At 60.2% G+C, this 21259-nt stretch overlaps 1 protein-coding gene across 1 annotated transcript; it reads left to right on the top strand.

Moving 5' to 3' along the window:
- Positions 1-10331: 10331 nt before the first annotated feature.
- On the top strand, positions 10332-19435 carry BAK1 (BCL2 antagonist/killer 1). The gene is made up of 6 exons (XM_038162775.1): positions 10332-10487; positions 13979-14075; positions 16300-16435; positions 16513-16656; positions 18212-18392; positions 19120-19435. The coding sequence occupies exons 2-6, from the start codon at positions 14009-14011 to the stop codon at positions 19222-19224; spliced, it is 633 nt and encodes a 210-aa protein (XP_038018703.1). The 5' UTR covers positions 10332-10487; positions 13979-14008; the 3' UTR covers positions 19225-19435.
- The last annotated feature ends 1824 nt before the right edge of the window (positions 19436-21259 follow it).

Here is a 21259-nt window from a genome sequence, read left to right as displayed (position 1 = left end):
TGTGGGGGGCACAAAGAGGGACCCCCAGGAGGTCACCAAGGTTTGTCCCCACACAAACAGCAGCACGGGCAGGCGGCTTCAAGGGAAAAGAAATGAATTTTCCCTGGGGCTCAGTGGATCTCAGGAGCCCTCAGCGTGGCTGTGCCCACACCGAGCCATCCCCCTGCCCACCCTGGGTGTCCCCGCTCTGCTCAGGGTCCCTCGATGCTCCCAGCCTGCAGGGACACTCCGTGCACGGGCTCAGAGCCCGTGGGGAGCTGCCAACAGCCTGCAGTGCTCAAGTGAGGGGGAGCCCGGGCCACAGGGATGTTCCTGGTGGCCACGGGGATGCTCCTGGTGGCCACCTTGCCATGCCAGCGCTGGCCCAGGCCCTGGGGAGACAGAGCAGTTAAAAATAAGAACATTTCCTTCCTTCACCCCTACTTTAAGCCGTGTGATAAATAAAAACTGGGAGTTTCTGCCTCCCGGAGAGGAAGTGGCTGCGAGGAGGCCGCCAGTGAGTCAGGCCAGCAGAAATCATCCCTATTCCTGAGCACAGCCTCCATCCCATCCCTGGCAGGGCCGGGAGCCACATTCCTTTCTCATGCTGAAATTGCTCCTCTGAAGGAGCTGCAGGGTCCCCTCCCTGCCCCAGGCCCCCGCCCTGCCCGCGGGATGCTCCCTTGGCAAAGCTCCCCTTACCTGCCCACCCTTCCCGCGCTGGCAGGGAGCGCTCCCGGCACTGGGATGGGGCTGGATTCCCAGAACAGATCACCCGGGGTTCATCCTCACCCCCCAAAGCTCCACAGGAGCCTGCTTGGAGCTCAACTTTGTCCAGATGCCCCGGGAGCCAGTTGGAGGGCATGGAGCAGCTGGGGAGGGCAGCTGGGTGCTGGTGCCCAAACAGCTTCCCAGCACCCTGCCAGGGCCCCCTCTGGCTTCTGGTCCCCTCAGGAATCCCAAACCAAGGCTGGCAACTCAAGGGTGAAACCACTTGGAAGAAGAAGAAGGAGAAAAATAACTGTGGCTGCCTTTGTTTGAGGAGGAGGGAGGGAGACACTCGGTCCCTTGTGCCGGGCAGAGCAGGCAGGGAGAGGGCTCTGCTGAGGGTCAGGCAGAGGAGGGGGGTTCTTGGGCCAGGAGGGGAATTCGTCCCCTTGTCTGGTGGCTCTGAGGGCAGCAGCGGGGTCAGGGAGCACCCAGAGGCAGCACAAAGCCTGTGAGGAGCCTTTCAGCTGCTGCCCCGTGCTCCCACCCCAGAGAGAAGCGGCGTCAGGGCTGGGATGGATGAAACCAGGCCTGACCCCAGGCCAGAATAAAGAGCTGCTTCAACCCCATTTCTCCTTCTGAGCGAGCATTTCAGAGCACCGAGCAGCTACCACTGAACAAAACCGCTCCTTTGGCACGGAACCTCCACAGGGATGAGAGCGAGACCCCAAACCTGCTCCGGGCTGCAAACCCAGACCTCCCCCTGCCGCAGCGGCTTGAAAGGCACCCCAAGGTCTGCGGGGGAAGGGCTGAGCCCCCTGGGGTGATTTCATTAACGGAGGAGACGGGAGCAGCTCCCTCCTGCCCGTCCCACCCGTGCCCGGCCGGCTCCGGCGGCGGCTGTGCCAGGGCTCCCGCGGGAGCAGCGCGCTCCCCTGAAATAGCTCTCAGACTGGATGACTTTGGCCCACATCCTCAAAGGTGGTGAGGCTCCGGGTTACCTCGGGGCACCCCAACCTCCCCCACACACCCACAGCGGGGGCAGGAGGAGGCCGGGAAGGAGGAGATGCTCGGGGCGACCTCGCGGGTCTGGGAGAGGGAGAAGCAGAGGAACTGCCGGAGGAATATGGGGGTCAATTCCTCAAAGCCCACGCTTCTCCTTGCCCACCTTGCCGTCCATGCATCCAAACCCATCCGGCTCTGAGCAGGAGGTGAGGAAAAGGGAAGAACCCCCCCCATGCACTCCTTTCCTCCCCCTCTCCCTCCTGGGAAGGGTTAAACGGCGCTGGCGTGGAAGACACTTTGTACTTGGGTTTAAAAATACAGCCAAAGCCCCGGTGGCCCAGCGCCATGCAAGGCACAGGTATATTTCCACACTCGAGCCAATAACCTTCCCCGAGGGAAATTTAGGCTTTTTATGATTAAAAGGGGAAAAAATAATAGTGGGGAATTAAATATAGCGCAGAGCGCGAGAACAATTAGCAGTTGCCGTTAGCGACACCGGGCCAAGCTTGGGACAAACGGCGCGCTTGTGTGGGAGCAGCGGGGTTGGGGACAGCCAGCGGGTGACACCTCGGCAGGGAGGGATGCTCGGGCCTTGGCAGGTGGCCCTCGGGAGCCCCCAGACCCCTGGGAGGAGCCTGCGGGGTCCGGCCACACCTCACGGGCAGGGTTTTCTCCTCCCTTGGCTTTATCGAAAGCAAATGGAAGTGTTTGCACAGGCTTGTAACTCCCCTAATAAGCAAACACGGGTTAATTGGGGGGTGGAGCAGGGGCTGGGGCTGCCAGCTGTACCCTCAGCCCGGGCCGGGGTGGGTGAGGGAAGAGCCCTGTTCCTCGTTTCCCATCCCTTCCGTCAGCTGCCCGAGAGGTTCTGCACTGCCCACCGCTGCCCTGCGCCTCACGTGTCCCCTGTGTGCAGCCACCTCCAAAATCCTCCTCAGCTGTGCCCCAAATCCGCCGCTTTTTTGCCCACTTCAGCTGTGCTCGCGTGGGAGCAGCACTGCCAGCCTCGCTGGCTCAATTTACATCCCAGGAAAAGCCCCCTTTATTCACCCGAGGCCTTCTCCTGCACATCAGGGCAGGACCCAGACCTGACTGGTCCCACCAGGGCTTGGAGCAGCCTGGAAGAGTGGAAGGTGTCAATGGCAGGAGGGGGAACGGGGTGAGCTTTGAGGTCCTTCCCACCCCAAACCAGTCTGGGATTCTATGACAAACGAGCAGATTTCCCAAGCAGCTCCAGCAGCGCTGGGATCAGATCCCACAGCGTGCCCAGCCCCTGAGGAACCCCAAAGGGCTCCACCACGGCCAGGCACGGCTTCTCCTCCCAGCAGCTCCTTCAGAGGGGTTGCCAGGCCACGCCGTGTTTCCTCTGCTCCCAAGTGGGCCACGCCGAGCCTCTCATGTGGCCTGTGGTCAGCGCACAGCCGTGAATGAAGGCACAGCTTATCAGAGCTGGCAGGAAACGTGCTCCGGGCACGCAGCCCACGGTGCCCTGCCAGCCCCAGGGCACGCTCAGCTCCATCCCAGCCTGAGCTGGGCTTTGGGGATGCTGTGCCAGGCAGGTTTGGAGCGGAGGGGACAACGGTGAAGCTCATCTTGGGGGTGGTCTGCTCTCAAAGGGCTCATGGCAATGTCACAGGGAGGAGGGACGGAGCCAGCCCTGTGCTGGCTCCATCTCTCCCAGTAAAATCCCACATGAAATGGCTGAGCTGTGGTTTCTCCCCTCCTCCCCAGAGTTTTGAGGCAAGTTAGTGCCAATCAGCCTAATTACAGCCCTCGCTGAGCAAACCACAGCCTTGCCTTGCCTTCCTTCCTGCTGAGTGACGGGCTGAAGGCCGGTGGCCCGTGGCCTGTGCCTCCCTGTTAGCCAGGCCACCGCCCCTGTCACACTGGGCATGTCCCCAAGGGGCGGGGGACAGAGTGCACACAGCCTGCCTGGGCTCCTGCAGGTGACAATGTCAGGAACGGGGGTGCCAGCTTGGGGCACGGCTGTGTTCCTGCTTGGATGGCACTGGAGATGCTCAGGGCACAGCTGGAGGGGACCCCGTGCCCTCCAGGGACAGGATCGTGCATGGGCTGGGTTGGGAGGATCTTAAATCCCATCCCATTCCACCCCTGCCATGGCAGGGACACCTTCCACCATCCCAGGCTGCTCCAGCCTGGCCCTGGGCACTGCCAGGCATCCAGGGGCAGCCACAGCTGCTCCAGGCACCCTCAGAGGCAGGAATTCCTTCCACATCATCCCTTCTGTGCACATGTTCCATCGCCTCAAAGCGGGGACTGGCTGTGGGGTAACAAAGTCTCATCAGACACGTTTCACCCTCAGGGGGGTGGCTGTCCCTCCCAGGTGAGGGAAATCCTCACTCCCAAACCGTGGGAATCCTGACTCCCAAACCCAGGTGAGGGAAAATCTTCACTCCCAAATCCAGGTGAGGGAAATCCTCACTGTCATACCCAGGGAATCCTGACTCCCAAATTCAGGTGAGAGGAATTCTCACTCCCAAACCCAGGTGAGGGAAACCCTGACTCCCAAACCCAGGTGAGGGAAACCCTGACTCCCAAACCCAGGTGAGGGAAACCCTGACTCCCAAACTCAGGTGAGGGAAATCCTCACTCCCAAACCCGCGGAATCTTGACTCCCAAGCCCAGGTGAGGGAAAATCCTGACTCCCAAGCCCAGGTGAGGAAAAATCCTGACTCCCAAGCCCAGGTGAGGGAAAATCCTGACTCCCAAGCCCACCCCATCGTGCTGGAGGGTGAGGACAGGCTGGGTGCAAACCCCCGCAGGGTGGATAAACCCTCCAAACCCCGCCGGGGAGGAAACAACCCCGTGAGGATGGGCAATATCCAGCCTGGCACCTGATTTCAAGGCACCGGCTCCATCCCGTCCCCAGCACGGGGATGCGATGGGGGGAGCGCAGGAGGGGCTGCCCCGCTCCAGCCCCGCTCCAGCCCCGTTCCAGCCCCGTTCCAGCCCCGTTCCAGCCCCGCTCAGCCCCGTTCCAGCCCCGCTCAGCCGGCCGTCGCCTCCCCGGGATGAGTCAGGCTGTGCCAGGGCGGTTCTCCGGCGCTCCCGGCGCTGGGCGCTGAACGGAGCCGCGATCCCGGTTTGCCGGAGAGGGAAGAGTTAGTCATGATGGGCTGAGTCACTGCAGCCGGGACAGGGGACCGGGGGACAGCGCGGGGTGGGAGAGACTCTTCGCGGAGTCCGCATGTGAATCAATCGGGAGCTTGTGGCGGTGCCATAAACCAGGACGGGCACGGGTGGAGGGGGAAGAGCCGGAGCTGGGCAGAATTTACAGCTGGGAAAGGAGAAAGGGAGCCACGCAAGTGCTGCGTTTTGTGGGGCTTTAAGGATTATTGGTGACATTACAGCGTATTTCACATCCCACCAGCAGACCCCAAAGCTGCTTGCTGTGCTGAGCAGGGCTGGATGTGTGGACGGAGTAGCTGGGGATGGCCCATCCCTGGACAGGTTGGACAGACCATAAAGATCCCCCAGTTCCATCCTCTGCCAGGGGCTGGGACACTTTCCACCAGCCCAGCTCGCTCCAAGCCCTGTCCAACCTCCCCTGGGACGCTTCCAGAGATGAAATAGGTGCATCTGGAGTCTGCAAAGGGGTTCGAGTCATTCCCAAATGCAAAGCAGGAATGATATCCGCCTGGAAAAGCAGCCCCAGCTCTTGCTGCAGCCCCGGCAGAGCCCATGACAGGAGAATTTCCTACCCACGGCTCCTCGGCCGCCTGCGCCAGAGCTTGAATCATTTCTGTCTTCCAGGCAGAAACTCAGAGGATTTCCTTGAAAATAGAGCCTTTGTTTGGCAAATATTTCTCCCATCTGCTCCGGGGCTGTGAGTGCCCTTTGTTGGTTGGATGCTGGTCCCTTCCTCAGCCAGGGCAGTGCCAGTGGCACAGAGGGGACCCCAGGGCAGTGACAGCAGCACAGAGGGGACCCTGTGGGCCCAGGGCAGTGAGAGGGGACCCTGTGGCCCCAGGGCAGTGCCAGCAGCACAGAGGGGACCCCAGGGCAGTGCCAGTGGCACAGAGGGGACCCTGTGGACCCCAGGGCAGTGCCAGCAGCACAAAGGGGACCCTGTGGGCCCAGGGCAGTGCCAGCAGCACAGAGGGGACCCCGTGGCCTGTCTGAGCTGCCAGGGCAGGGCGGAACTGCAGCCTGTGTCAGAGCCCAGGTTTGGTGTGTCAGAAATACCAGGCTACATCCTTAGCGGTTTGGAATTTGGGGCACAGATCGTGGAGCTGTTCTGTGCTTTTAGAGCACCTGAAAAAAAAAAACAAACCAAAATGGGATCTGAAGCTGGAGGCGACCGCCTGGAGCCTCCCGGCCCCATCATCCTACAAATGGGTCATAATAAAAAATAAATTAGTGTGAGTCCACAGAAGGCAGCAGAGCTCTATCACTTTCGCAGGCTGAGGATCCCCATGAATATTTCATTTAAAATATTCTCCTCTGCTGGCTCGGATCACTGGAATATCCGAGCGGCTCACATTTGTAATGCAACTTTACAGCAGCTTCACGAGCCCCGTGAACCTCAGCCTGGACTCTATTCCGGGCCTTTCCTTTCTTTCCCTCCGTGTTGGAGCAGCACCCTGCACGGAGGAGGCCTTTGTGGAGGTGCAGCAGGAGCAGGACGAGCCCGTGGGGCTCAGGAGGAGCAGGGTGGTGGAAAGGGGATGGAGCCATCCCACCTGGGCCAGCTCTGCAGCGCCGGATCCCGGTTTTCCATCGGCGCAGAGGTCCGTGAGCGGCTCCCCCTTGCTGTTTGTAAACAACCGCCTTAAAATACCGCCGGCAGGATGCGGCGGCGTCCCTGCAGCTGCGCCAGGGTGACAAGTGACCTCCGAGGGCACAGCAGCTCCCCGGCGCAGCCCGGCCGAGGCGTCTCCCCTTCCCACGGGGACAAGGAGCACGGTGACACTGTGGAAAGGCTCCTCGCAGCAGATGACACCAGCTGCTTCCCTCGGGGATGCCCAGAACCCCGCCAGGAGCTGCCCTGCAGTGACTCAGCCGGGTCAAAGCCTTCCTCCCGACACCTCGGTGGTGTTTGACACTTGCCCCGGCGGAGGCTGAGCGCTAATAATAGCCCACCCCCACATCTCCCACAGCCTCGGGAAATCTCGGGCGGTTTTGCACAGCCTGGAGTCTATTTGGAGCTCAAGGCTTCTAAGGATGTGTCAAGGACGGGGAGTTTTGGTACCCGGGAAGGCATCATGGGAAGGGGTTGTTGCCAGGAGAGCTCTGCTGAACCACACCGGCAGGAAAACAACGATGGCCGCGTGAATTTGCCACTGTCAGGGTCCAGATTAAACACCCTGGGGGTGACCAGGGTGTGCATCTCTCTCCCAGCCCTGTTTTCAGCTGGCCAGGGTGTGCATCTCTCTCCCAGTCCTGTTTTCAGCTGGCCAGGGTGTGCATCTCTCTCCCAGCCCTGTTTTCAGGCTGGCCAGGGTGTGCATCTCTCTCCCAGTCCTGTTTTCAGCTGGCCAGGGTGTGCATCTCTCTCGAGCCCTGTTTTCAGGCTGGCCAGGCTGTGCATCTCTCTCCCAGCCCCGTTTTCAGGCTGGCCAGGGCGTGCATCTCTCTCCCAGCCCCGTTTTCAGGCTGGCCAGGCTGTGCATCTCTCTCCCAGTCCTGTTTTCAGGCTGGCCAGGGTGTGCATCTCTCTCCCAGCCCTGTTTTCAATCTGGCCAGGGTGTGCATCTCTCTCCCAGCCCTGTTTTCAATCTGGCCAGGGTGTGCATCTCTCTCCCAGTCCTGTTTTCAGCTGGCCAGGGTGTGCATCTCTCTCCCAGCCCTGTTTTCAGGCCGGCCAGGGCAGTTCGGGTGCTGCATCCCCGTTCTGTGACGTTCCCCAGGGACGGGCAGGAACACGAGGCGGCTGGGAAAGCATCCAGCAGCTCACACGGCGTCACCAAACTCCGTCCCCACACCTGGAGCAGGTGCCCAACCCCCGGGCAGGTGCGGGGAGGGAGCAGGCGAGGCCCGGGCCGGCTCCAAAGCAGCTCTGGGGCGCTCAGGGGGAAGCCCGGAGCGCTGGAGCGTGGAGCGCAGCCTTTGTCCCGGCTGGGTGTGCCCTTCCTGGCATACAATTCCCAGATTAGCCCGGCCTCGCTGCCAGCAGCTGCTCCGGCCCCTGACCCGCGCTGGGAATGCTCGGAGGGATGGGAATGTCTGAGGGCTGGGAATGCTCTAGGGGCTGGGAATGTTCTGGGGGCTGGGAATGCTCTGGGGAATGGGAATGTTCTGGTATTTGGGAATGCTCTGGGGAATGGGAATGCTCTGGGGAATGGGAATGTCTGAGGACCGGGAATGTTCTGGGGGCTGGGAATGCTCTGGGGTCTGGGAATGCTCTGAGGGCATGGAATGTTCTGGTATTTGGGAATGTTCTGGGATATGGGAATGCTCTGGGGAATGGGAATGTTCTGGGGTCTGGGAATGCTCTGGGGAATGGGAATATTCTGAGGGCTGGGAATGTTCTGAGGGATGGGAATGTTCTGGTATTTGGGAGTGTTCTGGGTTCTGGGAATGTTCTGGTATTTGGGAATGTTCTGGGTTCTGGGATCGCTCTGGGAATGCTCTGAGGAATGGGATCCAGCGGTGTCTGCCTCTCCCAGCCGGGTTAGCCCGGCTCAGCTCGGCTCGCTGGGAAGTCGGAGAGTGCCACCTGGTGCTCCGAGGAGATTCAGAACCACCGAACCCTCGGATGGGTTGGGATGGACCTTAAAGCCCATCCAGTGCCACCCCTGGGACACCTTCCGCTGTCCCAGGCTGCTCCAGCCTGGCCCTGGACACTGCCAGGGGCAGCCACAGCAGCTCTGGGCACCCTGTGCCAGGCCTGCCCGCCCTCACAGGGAGGAACTTCTGCTAAAATCCTGTCCAGCCCTGCCCCTGGCAGTTCATTTCTCTCCTGGCTCACCTCGTGAGCAGCAGCCCATCCCAGGGGCTGCAGGAGCCTCCTCGTCCCTTCCCATGGCCCTGCCCGGGGCAGGAGCCCTCAGTGGGAACAGAACCGGGCAGAGATGGTGTCAGCACTGACTGTCTGCGTCCAGCAGCTCCGTTCTGATGGAACTGACACCGGCAGCTGAGCTGGGAAAAAACCTTTCCCTCAGCTCCCACCCTTCCCCCTCCGCGGGCCGTTTCATCACCCGGAGCTCCCGGAACGCTCCGTGGCATGGGGCAGGTGTCCCTGGCACCAAGGGGCCAAGCAGTCCCAAAAGCCAAGGGCTGCCCCCTGCTGAGCAGCACATCCAAGGTTATTCCCTCCTCAACTGGGAAGGGCCATGGAGGGATGGAAGAACCTCCAGGGCAGCCCTGGGGGGCCATGGCAGAGCTGGGATCAGTTTTGCTCGTGGTTCTCCATCCTGACACCTCTTCCCACGCCTGGGGGCACTGGGACCCTCCCCAGCAGCATCCCAAGGTTATTCCCTCCACAGCTGGGAAGGGCCGTGGAGGGATGGAAGAACCTCCAGGACACCCCTGGAGGGGCACAGCCTCTGCCAGGGCAGAGCTGGGATCAGTTTTTCCCGTGGTTCTCCATCCTTACACCTTTTCCAAGGCCTGGGAGCCCTGGGACCCCCCTCAGCAGCATCCCCCCCTCATCCTCTCACCCACCTCATCTGAAGCCCCTCGCTGTCTGCTCGTGTTCCAGAGCTTCTCCCCGGGGACACCTCTGCTTTTGGGGGTTCTGCACCTTCGCCTGCTGACCAAAACAAGCCCAAAAAAGGGGACAGTGACTCCCCCGAGCTGTCACCTCCCCTCCCTCGCGGAGGAATTGAACTTCCCTCAGGAGTGGCTGAGAGGAGATCCTCATATTCCAGATCCAGACATTCCAAAGCCAAGGGACCCATTCCAGGCAGGAATCCCCGAATCCCTGGCTCCCGCGGGGCCCTCAGAGCGCTCCGGGCAGACAGACAGACAGACAGGCAGACAGGTGATGCGATAATCAGCGCTCGGGCTCTGCCCAGCCCCAAAGCTCGGCTGCTTATCTGGCATTTTCCAGCCCCAGCAGCGGCCCTGGCAGCGGCCCAAGGAGCGAGGAGAGGAAAAGCAGCTGGGGCAGATTGCTGAACCCTCCAGGGCTGAATCTCTCCTCGAGCTGCTGGGATTTCCCCAAAATCTCCGCGCGTTTCGAATTCCCTGAGGCGCTCGCTGGGAGCCGCCTCCGCCACCGGGGACTTGTGGTTTTTTTTCCTGCCGGATCGATACAAGTTCCCTCCGAGGAAAAATAAACCCTCAAATCGTTATTTAACCGGGCTCTCGTCCGGGGAACCGGGCAGAGGGCGAATTTAGGGTGCAGCCGTAAGGAAAAGCTCCTGGAGAAGCCAGGGAGGAGCCGAGCATCTCCGGGAGAGCGCGGCAGGGAGGGTGCGGGGGTGGCTCGGGGTGTGCGGTACCGACCCCGCACCCGGCACCCCCCGAGCCGCGCAGCGACCTGGAGACGCTTCAGCTTCCCCCGAGGAGCCCCCAGAACCCCCCAAAAAGCCCCCGGTGCTCGGCGCTGCCGGGCTTGGTGCCTCTAGAGGGAGCTGAATAAATCTGAATAAAGCGCGGCTCCGCGCCCGCCTCTATCTATGGTCAGTGGGGTTGGGTTTCTACTTGATTTTTTTTTTTTTTCTCTCTTCTTCTTTTCCCTCCTCCTCCCCGGCCCCGGGCGCTTCCTTTGCCCGCGGCGCGCTCGGGGCGGGAGGCAGGAAGGGAGCGGCCGCAGGGATGGAGCGGAGCCCGGCCGGGATGCGGTAGCTCCCGGGATATCCCGACCCGCTGCTCCCCTCCGGGACGCGGTGAGTGGCGAGGGCAGCCCCGCTTCCCCCTCCCCAGGCTCTCCTGGGATGGGTTATCCCTGCTCTCCGCGCCCGGCCGGGATGGGCAGGGATGGAGCGGCAGCTGCGGGCTGCGGGAGGGGTGACAAGGACAAAAGTGCGTGGTGGCTCCTCAGGGGACGCGCTGGGTACGAGAAACCCCCGGGCCGGGGCTGGAGGTCCCGCTCCGGGCGGGTCGCTGCCCCAGAGAGGGAATTTAGCTGCCCCAAAAAGGGAATTTCCCCTCGTTTATCCGTATTTTCTCCGGGCGGGTTTTTTTACGCCGCGGTGGTGGCAGTGCCCTCGGCATCATCGGGCGCGCAGGGCCCGAAGGCTTCAGGGGAGGGGACATCGGTGAGCAGAGCTGTCCCCGCTGGGGAACGGGTGACACCCGTCCCGCCACGCCCGGGCTGTCACCTGGACACGGGCACGGCGCTGTGGCTGTGCTGGGGGGGGACCCCGGCCACGGGCGCGGCTTGGGGGGCGACCTTGGCTGGGTGGATGCTGGGGGCCCACCCTGGGGCCGTGCTGGGTGGGCAAACCCCGAAATGGGCAACCCCTAAACTGCACGACCCCCAAACTCTTCAACCACAGAACTGGGCAGCCCCCAAACTGGGCAGCCCCTAAACTGTGCAGCCCTCAAACTGGGCAGCCCCCAAACTGGGCAATCCCCAAACTGGGCAGCCCCCAAACTGGGCAACCCCCAAACTGGGCAACCCCCAAAATGGGCAGCCCCCAAACTGGGCAATCCCCAAACTGGGCAGCCCCCAAACTGTGCAGCCCCCAAACTGGGCAGCCCCCAAACTGGCCAAACTCCCCATTTTGCTGCCCTGGGGCAGGGGAAGGGGCAGGGGCAGGGGAAGGGGCCCTGGCCCCGCTGGAGGGCGGGGATGGGGTCAGGAATCCTGTGGGATCTCTGGCCCAGGAGGGATCGCTGCCAAAGGCATCCCAGGGGATGCTCCATCGATTTCCTGGCATTCATAACACGTCGGGGGGTGATTCCAGAGCCCCGTGGCTGGGTTGGGATATGGGGATTGCAGCTGCTTTTAACCCCTTGCAGCCTCCTACAGGACCCTTGTGGGGTGGATGAGATCCTGCAGCTGCCCTGACACCCTCCCTTGAGCCCTGACTCAAATCTTGGAGAGTTTTCATTTCCTGCAGCCCCAGGCTGTCTCTGGGTGTTTGGGTGTCATCTCCTCCTTCCCACCCTTCCCTGTTCTCCCTGTTCCCATAACAAAGGCGGAACAGGGAAGCTGGGAAGCAGGAGGAGCACGGGCAGCAGCTCTGGAACCTGGGGAGGATGGTCTGAGGCACTCCGAGCCCTGCAGAGACGGGCAGTGAGCTCTTTTGGGAGCCCACGGGGTCATCTGGGGCTGGCAGAGGGTGGGGACAGCAGTGACAGGGCAGCGGCGTCATGTGTGACAGTGGAAACGGCGCTGCCAGGGCCCAGAAAGAAAACGAAACAGAAGTTCCTGCATGGCTTCGAAAACGAAATTCAAGTCGAAAATCATGAGTCATCAGCCTCTGGGTTCCTGTGCTGCACGGGCAGCCCGTGCTCCAGGAAGTCCTCGCTCCTCACTCCCTCGTCCCAGACAGGAAAAGCCCCTGTCACCCCTGGGCAGCCCTGGGTCGCTGTGGGCACGGCCCCCTGCCCCACAGGCCGAGCTGGAAAAGCTCCAGAGGCTCCTGAGCTCGCTGCTGGGTGCACCCACACCCTGCCCAGCATCCTGTGCCACCCGAGCGGCGGCACTATGGGGTACAGAGGAGATTCCCACCGTTCCCACAGCTCCAAGGAGCTGCTCCCAGCCTGGGGACAGCTCTGAGTGGTCCCCGTGCGGGTGGGCTCGGCCATGGCCTGGCACGGCAGAGGGCGAAGCATGGGAGGCTCCTGAGTGGAGATGGACACCATCCACAGGATCTGCACCATCCACAGGATCTGCACATCCAAAGGGATGGACACCATCCAAGGGTCTGCACATTCCAGGGGATGGACACCATCCAAGGGTCTGCACATCCCAAGGGATGGACACCATCCAAGGGTCTGCACATCCCAGGGGATGGACACCATCCAAGGGTCTGCACATCCCAGGGGATGGACATGATCCAAGGGATCTGCACCATCCAAGGGTTGGACACCATCCAAGGGATCTGCACCATCCCAAAGGATCTGCACCATCCACGGGATCTGCACCATCCCAGGGGATGGACACAATCCAAGGGATCTGCACCATCCAAGGGATCTGCCCCATCCCGGGGGATCTGCCCCATCCCAGGATAAGGAATTCTGCAATTGTGAGAGCCAGGAGAGGCAGCTCTGCAGCTGATCTGGGCCAGTGGGCAGCAGCTCTCCCCAGGGATTTAGCCCTGGTCCAGCTGATGATCCTCACTGCGTTCTCAGCTCTGCCTTGGATGGGGATGTTTGAGTCTGGGGAGGAAGGGGGAGTCCTGTCCTCCCATCCTCGGAGTGTAGGAAAAACCAGCCTTTCCATCCTGGTCACCAGGCTCATGGCCCTGGGCAGCTGTGCAGGACCTCGTGGTTTTTTGAGCTTTGCACTTCCAGGGCCCAGCCCACAGCAAATGGGCTGCTCTTCCTGTCTGACATTTCTGTTTCCTTCTGAACAATCTCCACTGTGATGCCATGAGCTTGAAGCACCTTGTGCTCTTCTCCCATCCCCATGGGTGGTTTTTTATCCCTACCCAGCACTTCCTTTATTTCTGTCCAGGATGCAATTTAAATTTTGGGGCGTCAGGAGCTGTGTTTTATCCATGAGTTCAGGCTTGGTGCGGATCAGGAAAGCCCCCAGCTCAGCCCTGTGGAAATGTGGGCTGGGAATGAGCTCTGGAATGTCAGCCAGCAGCAAGGAGCTGCCCTGATCCCTCTAATCCTGACAGGAACTTTGTGGCCTCGAGGAGCTCTGATGAGCCCTGAACTGCAGGTTTAGGACACCTGTGAACTTCAGGGGAAAGATGAGCTTTGTGTTTAGTTCTCATTGAATTTTCTTATTTTCTGAGAGGGGAAATGTAAAGAACAAGGGGAGTTAGAGGAAATTGGAGTCCTGGAGGAAATCAGGGCTCATCTCCTGGAGATGTTGTCACGGCAGCTCAGTGTGGTCACAGCCAGGGAGCCTCAGAGGTGCTGGAATTTTTTCTTCCAGCCTTTTATGAAGCTCTGTGGTCTGGGCTGAGGAGGAGCTGGTGCAGCCCACAGCTCTCTGGGACGCAGGAAGGAAGTCCGCTAGCATGTGTGTGAGGTGTCAGGTCTCTTTTTGTGCCGAAAAAAATGACCTCAATGATGTCATTCCCCCTCAAACAGGGGGAGCGCAGCGAGGTCAGAGTGGAGCCAGTACTCAGAAGTCTGAGTGAGCTGGAAGGGTGGAGCCAGCCCTGGCAGAGATAAAAGCAGAGGGCCCTGACCCTCGGGCTGTGAGGGACCACAGGGCTCCAGCCACTCACCATCTCCATCACCCTTCCAGGTGAAGCTGCCATTCCCAAACGCGTCTGCAATGGCCACAGGGAATGAGGGGGACCCACAGGGACACCGGGGGAGCCCCAGGCGCAGGCTCAGCTCAGGTAAGGGGTTCTGGGGTGCTCAGGGCAGCACCCAGAGCTCCCCTCCTCTTCAAACCTTTGTTTGTCTGTTCATTCCCCTGCTGTGCTCCTTTGGCAGGATGGGATCTCCTGTCTCCAGGGCTTTTTGCAAGGCTGGGGTAACAGATCAGCTCTGTAAGGAACGGGATTGAACTGGGAGGTGCTCAGGGATTTTGGGACATGCTGGTCTAGTGGGAGGTGTCCCTGGGGGGAACGGGGCAAGGTTGGAGGTTCTTTTCCATCCAAAATAACCAAGGATCGTGTGCTTGGCATTGGATGGTCGGGGGGGCAGCAAGGTGGGATTGGAGGCAGGGAGAGAGCAAAGTGCTGGGAGCTGCCTGGGGTGGTGTATTTCCTTCCCTGAGCATGAGAGAGCAGGAGGGGTTTGGGGCTTGAGTCACAGAGGAAAGCACAGATCTCAGGCAGTCTGGGTGGCCTTGGGGTCACATCAGGTCCCGTGTGCCCTGGCAGGGCAGTGGTGACAAGCTGGGAGCAGGGCCACTGTCCCCATGTGAGCCCAGCCCTGGTTAATGGGTGAAACTGGGAATGGGGCCGACAGAAAAACCCTCAGCTCATCCCAGCAGAGGAAAGGTGGGACACGGTGACTCCTGGTGCTGCTGGGCAGGTGAGGAGGGTAAACCAGCTGAGCAGACACGGAGCAGACACGGAGCAGACACGGAGCAGACACGGAGCAGTTCCTTCCTTCCAGACATCCCTGAGCAGCTCCAAGCCTCCCCTTGGCACTGCTGGCACTGGGAACCCACCAGGCAAACCCTGATCCAGATCCCTTGGGTGGGAGAGATCCCAAGACAATCCCAGTGGGGGTAGCACCTGTGGGAAGGGGGGATGTGTCCTCCTGTCCTGCCGTTACTAAGAATAGCTCCAGGGATTTTTTTTTTGGTGCAGAGATTTCCTCTTGTGTCAGGCTGAGCGTTTGCCCTCCTCTCCCTGAAACTCTGACTCAGTTGGTTTCATTTTCTGGCTCTCCCTGGAACGTCACCGACTCCAGTTCTCAGAAAGTGAAGGAGAGGGGAAATCTGGAGATTTGTTTGCCACCAAACCCGTGTCTGAAAACAGAAAACAACCCGTGGAAAGTGACAGGAGCTGTCCTTTCCCTTCAGCTCTGCTGGTGTAACCTGAGCTGGGCAGGTCCATCCCAGATGGGGAGGTGGGACCAGCTGGAAACGCCCGTGAGGAGGATTTGCTGTGATTTGGGGCGTGGGGATGGGGTTTGTGGGGCAGCACTGCCAGCACAGCTGTGCCCTCACTTCCCCGCCCTGGGCAGGAAGATCCCAGGAGGGAAATGCAGATTCTGGAGAGCTGAGTGGCCAGTCTGGATTTCTGGGATGGTGGGACAGGGTTTGGTGTTCCTGGTCCCTGTGGGGTCAGTCAGTGGGGCTGTGGGAGCCACTGTCCCTCTCCAGGTGCTTCTGGAGCAGCTCAAACCAAGCTCTAATCCAGGACATCCCGTGGGGACTTTCCCTGGAGCTGTGGAATGTGTGTGATGAGGGATCTGTCACCCTGGGGCTGAAACGCTCCCTGCTGCATTTGGGGGGCTGGTCCTGGCCGTGTCCCTGAGCAGTGTGGGGACAGGGACACCTGTGTGGGTCTGGAGAAGGTTCTGTGGGGACACGTGTGGGTCTGGAGAAGGTTCTGTGGGCCTGGAGATGCTCATGTGGGTACAGGGACATGTGTGGGTCTGGAGACTGTTCTGTGGGTCTAGGGACACCTGTGTGGGTCTGGAGAGGATTGTGTGGGTCTGGAGAGGGTTGTGAGGGTGCAGAGACACCTGTGTGGGTCTGGAGAAGGTTCTGTGCATGTAGGGACACCTGTGTGGGTCTGGAGAGGGTTGTGTGGGGACATGTGTGGGTCTGGAGAAGTTTATGAGGGCCTGGAGATGTTTATGTGGGGACAGGGACATGTGTGGGTCTGGAGATGGTTCTGTGGGGACATGTGTGGGTCTGGAGAAGGTTCTGTGGGTCTAGGGACACATGTGTGGGTCTGGAGAGGGTTGTGAGGGGGCAGAGACACATGTGTGGGTCTGGAGAGGGTTGTATGGAGACAAGGACAAATGTGTGGGTCTGGAGATGGTTCTGGGGGGACATGTGTGGGCCTGGGGATGGTTCTGTGGGAATGGCCTCTTCCAAACCTGAGAGTGGAGGGGGATGAGCGTGTGCCCTGAGCGTGGTCCCTGCTGGCCCTGCAGAAGGCCGCGTGGCGGAGGAGGCCGAGGAGGTGTTCCGCAGCTACGCCTTCTACCGCTACCAGCAGGAGCGCCAGGAGCGCGGCGCAGAGCTGCCGCCCGACCCCGAGATCGAGCAAATCCAGCAGGACCTGGAGAGGTAAATCCCTGCTCCTAGCCCTCCCTCCGAGCCAGGCCGTGCTCCGGAGCCTGGCCTGACTCCCGCTCGCCCCGCAGCACCGGCAGCCAGGTGGGGCAGCGCCTGGCCATCATCGGGGATGACATCTACAGGCGCTACGACGCCGAGTTCCGCACCATGCTGGAGAGCCTGCAGCCCACCCGCGACAACGCCTACGAGCACTTCACCAAAATTGCCTCCAGGTAAAGCCTCAGGAGCTCCTGGCGTGGGCCGGGGGCTTTCCACCAAAATCGCCTCCAGGTAAAGCCTCAGGAGCTCCTGGCATGGGCTGGGGGCTTTCCACCACAATCGCCTCCAGGTAAAGCCTCAGGAGCTCCTGGCGTGGGCTGGGGGCTTTCCCTGGGGGAGAAGGGAAGGGGGGTCGGGTGTGGTCAGTGCTGTTGGTTAAACCCACACTCTGCCCCTTTGAGCTTCGCCCTCCAGCCCTGGCTGAGCTCCCAGCGAGCTTCAGCGAGCTTCCCGGGGTGATTGCTGTGTCTTCTGCCTGTCTGCTCCTCCTCCTGTGCACTGCTCCGGTCAGGCAGCCCCGTGGCACAGGCAGGATGGGTCTCTGGGCTCCTGCCACTCCTCCAAACACCTCTGGCTGTGACAGCCCTGTCCCTGTGCCCTCTGCTCGGTATTTGTGTCTAATTCCTTCTTTTCTCCAGTGTTTAACTCCTTCCTTTCTGTCCTTTCCCTGCTCCCCTGTCCGGGCAGCCGCGCTGGCTGAGGCGGCAACGCACGCAGGTAAATTAACCCCTGTCCCTGTCCTTGTCACACTCAGGTAAATGAAATTAACCCCTGTCCCTGTCCTTGTCACACTCAAGTAAATGAAATTAACCCCTGTCCCTGTCACACTCAGGTAACTGAAATTAACCCCTGTCCCTGTCCTGGTCACACTCAGGTAAATTAACCCTTGTCACACTCAGGTAATTTAAATTAATTAACCCCTGTCCCTGTCCTGGTCACACTCAGGTAAATTAACCCTTGTCACCGTCAGGTAAATTTGCAAATTGCTGCGGAGCTGCATTTTTCCCAGGAATGTTTGGATTCCCGTGGAAAATTCGGAGCGCGGCCCCATTTCTGCGTCACTTTCCTCAACTCCCATGAGAAGATTTTCTATAATATCCAACCTCAGCTTTTCCTGGTACAATCTGGGGCCGTTTCCTCTTGTCCTGACCACCCTGCTCGAGATCTCCTGGGCTGGACAACTTTTGCAATGACTAGATTTTCCCAAATATGCAAACTAAAAGCTTCCTGTTACTACTTGGGGCTATTTCCTCAATCCTGATCATTTTGCTCAAGATCCTCCAGCTTGGGCAGCTCTTCCAATGCTGGCCAACCCTTCCAGAGAAAAAAATTGTCCATAATATCCACCCTAAACTGTTCCTGGGACAATCCGGGGCTGTTTCCTCAGTCTTGACTGCACTGCTCAAGATCCCCCAGCTTGGGCAGCTATTCTAAGGCTGGGAACCCTTCCAGAGGAAAAAATTTCCAATAATATCCAACCCAAGCTTTTCCTGGTACAATCTGGGGCCGTTTCCTCAATCTTGACTGCGCTGCTCAAGATCCCCCAGCTTGGGCAGCTATTCTAAGGCTGGGAACTCTTCCAGAGGAAAAAAATTCCAATAACATCCAACCCAAGCTGTTCCTGGTACAATCTGGGGCCGTTTCCTCAACCCTGACCCCGCAGCTCGCGCTCCCCTGGCCTGGGCGGCTCGGGGCCGGGATTCAGGGCTCGCCGGGGCTTTGTTGCAGCCTGTTCGAGAGCGGCATCAACTGGGGCCGGGTGATCGCCCTGCTGGCCTTCGGCTACCGCATGGCCATGCACGTGTGGCAGCGCGGCGTCAGCGGCTTCCTGCGCCGCATCGCGAGCTACGTCGGGGACTTCATGCTGCAGAACCGCATCGCGCGCTGGATCGCCCAGCAGGGAGGATGGGTGAGCCCGGGGGCGGCTCGGGGGCACCTCTGGGCAGGTTTGGGGGTAGGGGGTGGGTTTGGGGCAGTTTTGGGGGCAAGGGGCAGGTTTGGGGCAGGTTTGGGGCAGGGGGCAGCTTTGGGGCAGCTTTGGGGGCAGGTTTGGGGCAGGTTTGGGGGCAAGGGGCAGGTTTGGGGCAGGCAGCACAGTTTGGGGGCAGCTTTAGGGTAGTCTTGGGGCAGCTTTGGGGGCAGGGTTTGGAGGCAGATTTTGGGGGCAGCTTTGGGGGCCAAGGTTTAGGGCAGGGGGCACGGTTTGGAAGCAGGTGGCAGGGTTTGGGTGCAGATTTGGGGGCCAGGGTTTGAGGGCAGCTTTGGGGCAGCTTTGGGGGCAGCGGGCACAGTTTGGCAGCAGGGGGTGGGTTTGGGGCAAGGGGCAGGGTTTGGGGTTAAGGGGGTTCAGGGCAGCTGGGGGAGTCAGAGATTGGGGGTCAGGGGAATCAGGGCTTGGGGGCAAGGGGCAGGGTTTGGGGGCAGTTTTGGGGCCAGGGGGCAGTTTTGGGGGCAGGATTTGGGGTCAGGGGGTTATAGTTTGGGGGCAAGGAAGTCAGACGGTCAGGGTTTGGGGACAGGGGGTCAGGGTTTGGGGGCAGGGTAGCTGAAGGAGTCAGAGTTTGGGGCTTAGGGGCTCAGATTTGGGGGTCGAGGACATCGCCAGGACTGACCCCACCGTGTCCCCTCCCTGGCAGGAGGCCGTGCAGAACCTGGACAATGTTTACATTTGCAAGTACCTGCTGGTGGCAGCCGTGGTGGTGCTGGCGCACCTGGTGCTGCGGCGCTTCTTCACCCCCTGACGGGGCACAGGGCACGGGCACGGGGGGCACCGAGCACCCCCTGCTCTGCTCCACACCCCCGGGACAGGGGCACCCCAGGAACAGAGCGTGGCTTGGGGCTGGGACCCTTCTGCTGCAGGGCCTGGGGTCTCTGCACCCCCAGGAGAGGACTGGGGAGGGGGGTGGGGGGCTCTGCTTTGTTGTGTTTGATGCCTCAAAAAGCTGCTGAGGAGGAGGCATCTCTGGGAGGGGCCATCTCTGGGAGGGGACATCTCTGGGATAGGGTGTCTCTGGGATGGGGCATCTTTGGGATGGGGCATCTCTGGGATGGGGCATCTCTGGGATGGGGCATCTCTGGGATGGGACATTTCTGGGATGGGACATCTCTGGGAGGGGACATCCCTGGCCCCCCCTCCAGCTGCTCTAGAGGAGTAGAGGGGTGTGACAATGCCCCAGTGGCAGTGTGTGACAATGACGATGTGCCACACAGTGCCCCACTGGCAGGGGTGACAATGACAATGTGGCACACAGTGCCCCAGTGGCAGGGGTGACAATGCCTGTGTGTGCCCTTGGTGGGTCCTGTGCCCCGGGGCAGGAGCAGAGCCCCCTCCCCATGGCTGACAGCTCCAGCCCCGTGTCCGAGGGTGACCCCAGCCCTGGCTGCTCCAGCTGGTGGAAACCCCGGCAGGGACAAACCCAGCGGGGCTGCTCCTCCTCCTGCTGCTCCTGAGCCCAGCACCTGAGCCTTTCCCAGCTTCCCATGGACAATCCCGACCCTTTTCCATGAAAACCCTCCTGCAGCTCCTGGGGGCACAACTGGGAAGCACCAGCAGCTCCCCCAGCACTAAAACCTGCGGGTGCCAGGACTGGAGGTGGCCGTGTCCTCCTCCTGCTGGGGACAGGCAGTGGCCCTGTCCTCCTCCTGCCCCAGCTGGGCTCCCTGGCTCTTTCTGGGAGCCTCTGGAGCTGCAGCCCATCCCCGGAGCAGGCTGCTCTGGGCAGGGATTTGTCCTGGTTCTGTTCCTGACGGATGCTTGAGTGATTTTGGGGTGAGGAGGGCAGCAAGCTCCTCCCTCCCATCCCAAACCTTCCTGATTGCTGCCAGCCAGGCAGTTCCAGCTGGGTATTCCCTGTCCTGCCCAAGCTGCAGATGAAGGATCCCTCCCTTTCCCCCGCTTGCAGCTGCCCAGGCTTAGCAGGACCCGCTTGGATTTTTTAACCCATTTCTCCTGCCCCTGCATCTTTTTTAACCAACTTTTTCAGCCTGCTTCCACGTCTGAGCTTGGCATTTTGCTCCTGGCTGTTCCTGCAGGATCCCTTTTCCCTGAGGGGCTGTGCTGAAGAGAAAAGCATTAAAATATTTGCTGTATTATTCCTGCTCCTGCTCGGCTGTGCTGCCCTGTGCAGGTTTTTGTGGCCACAGCTCAGGTTTTGTGGCCCTCCCCCGGCTGCTTTGTCCCCTTGCAGGTGCATTTCTCCACACAAAATCCCCGTTCCCATCGTGCCGCCTCTTCTCCCAGCTCGGGAGAAGTTTAATCTCGAGTTTTGACTCGAATTTAAAGCCATTTCTGTGCTGTGAGCCAGTTTAGCCAGCACGATCCGTGCTTCCCCCTCCTCCCCAGCTCCTTTTTGGGTGCAAACACCACCAGATGGAGCCTTTTGGCCACGATGGGTACGAGCCACCGGTCGTTATTTCCCTTTTTTTCTCCTAATCAGCCCCTTGATTGACAAATCATCGTCGGTTCTCTGCTTGGGTTGTGTCCAGCAGGACTTGGAAAAAATAAAAATCATCTTTAATTCACTACTTCAGACACACTCCTGGAACTCCAGCGGATCAGGGAGAGCTTTTGCTGCTCATTTAATTCTCATTTCCCAGCTCAAGCTTCCCCTTGCAGCTGTGAGGCCATAAAGGATATTTTTTCAGATTTATGGGAAAGGATTGAGCCTCAGTGAAGCCCAGGACAGAAGGGAGAACTTTTCAATAGGTGCTGTACAAAGGAAAAATTCCATTTTCTCCATTTTTCTCAGGGGATTTGCAGAGGGAGGAGCCCCTCAG

This window comes from Motacilla alba, chromosome 26 (genome assembly GCF_015832195.1).
Source record: "Motacilla alba alba isolate MOTALB_02 chromosome 26, Motacilla_alba_V1.0_pri, whole genome shotgun sequence".
Classification (NCBI taxonomy): Eukaryota; Metazoa; Chordata; class Aves; order Passeriformes; family Motacillidae; genus Motacilla; species Motacilla alba.
The sequence above is the reverse complement of the archived record's forward strand: the minus strand, read 5'-3'. Positions and strand labels throughout refer to the sequence as shown.

Bases quoted from the DNA above. Each gene is read 5' to 3' on its own strand.
- BAK1 (XM_038162775.1), top strand. From the start codon at position 14,009: ATGGCCACAGGGAATGAGGGGGACCCACAGGGACACCGGGGGAGCCCC. The intron at 16,657-18,211 runs GTAAAGCCTCAG...GCTTTGTTGCAG, and splicing joins TTCACCAAAATTGCCTCCAG to CCTGTTCGAGAGCGGCATCA. The intron at 18,393-19,119 runs GTGAGCCCGGGG...CCTCCCTGGCAG, and splicing joins TCGCCCAGCAGGGAGGATGG to GAGGCCGTGCAGAACCTGGA.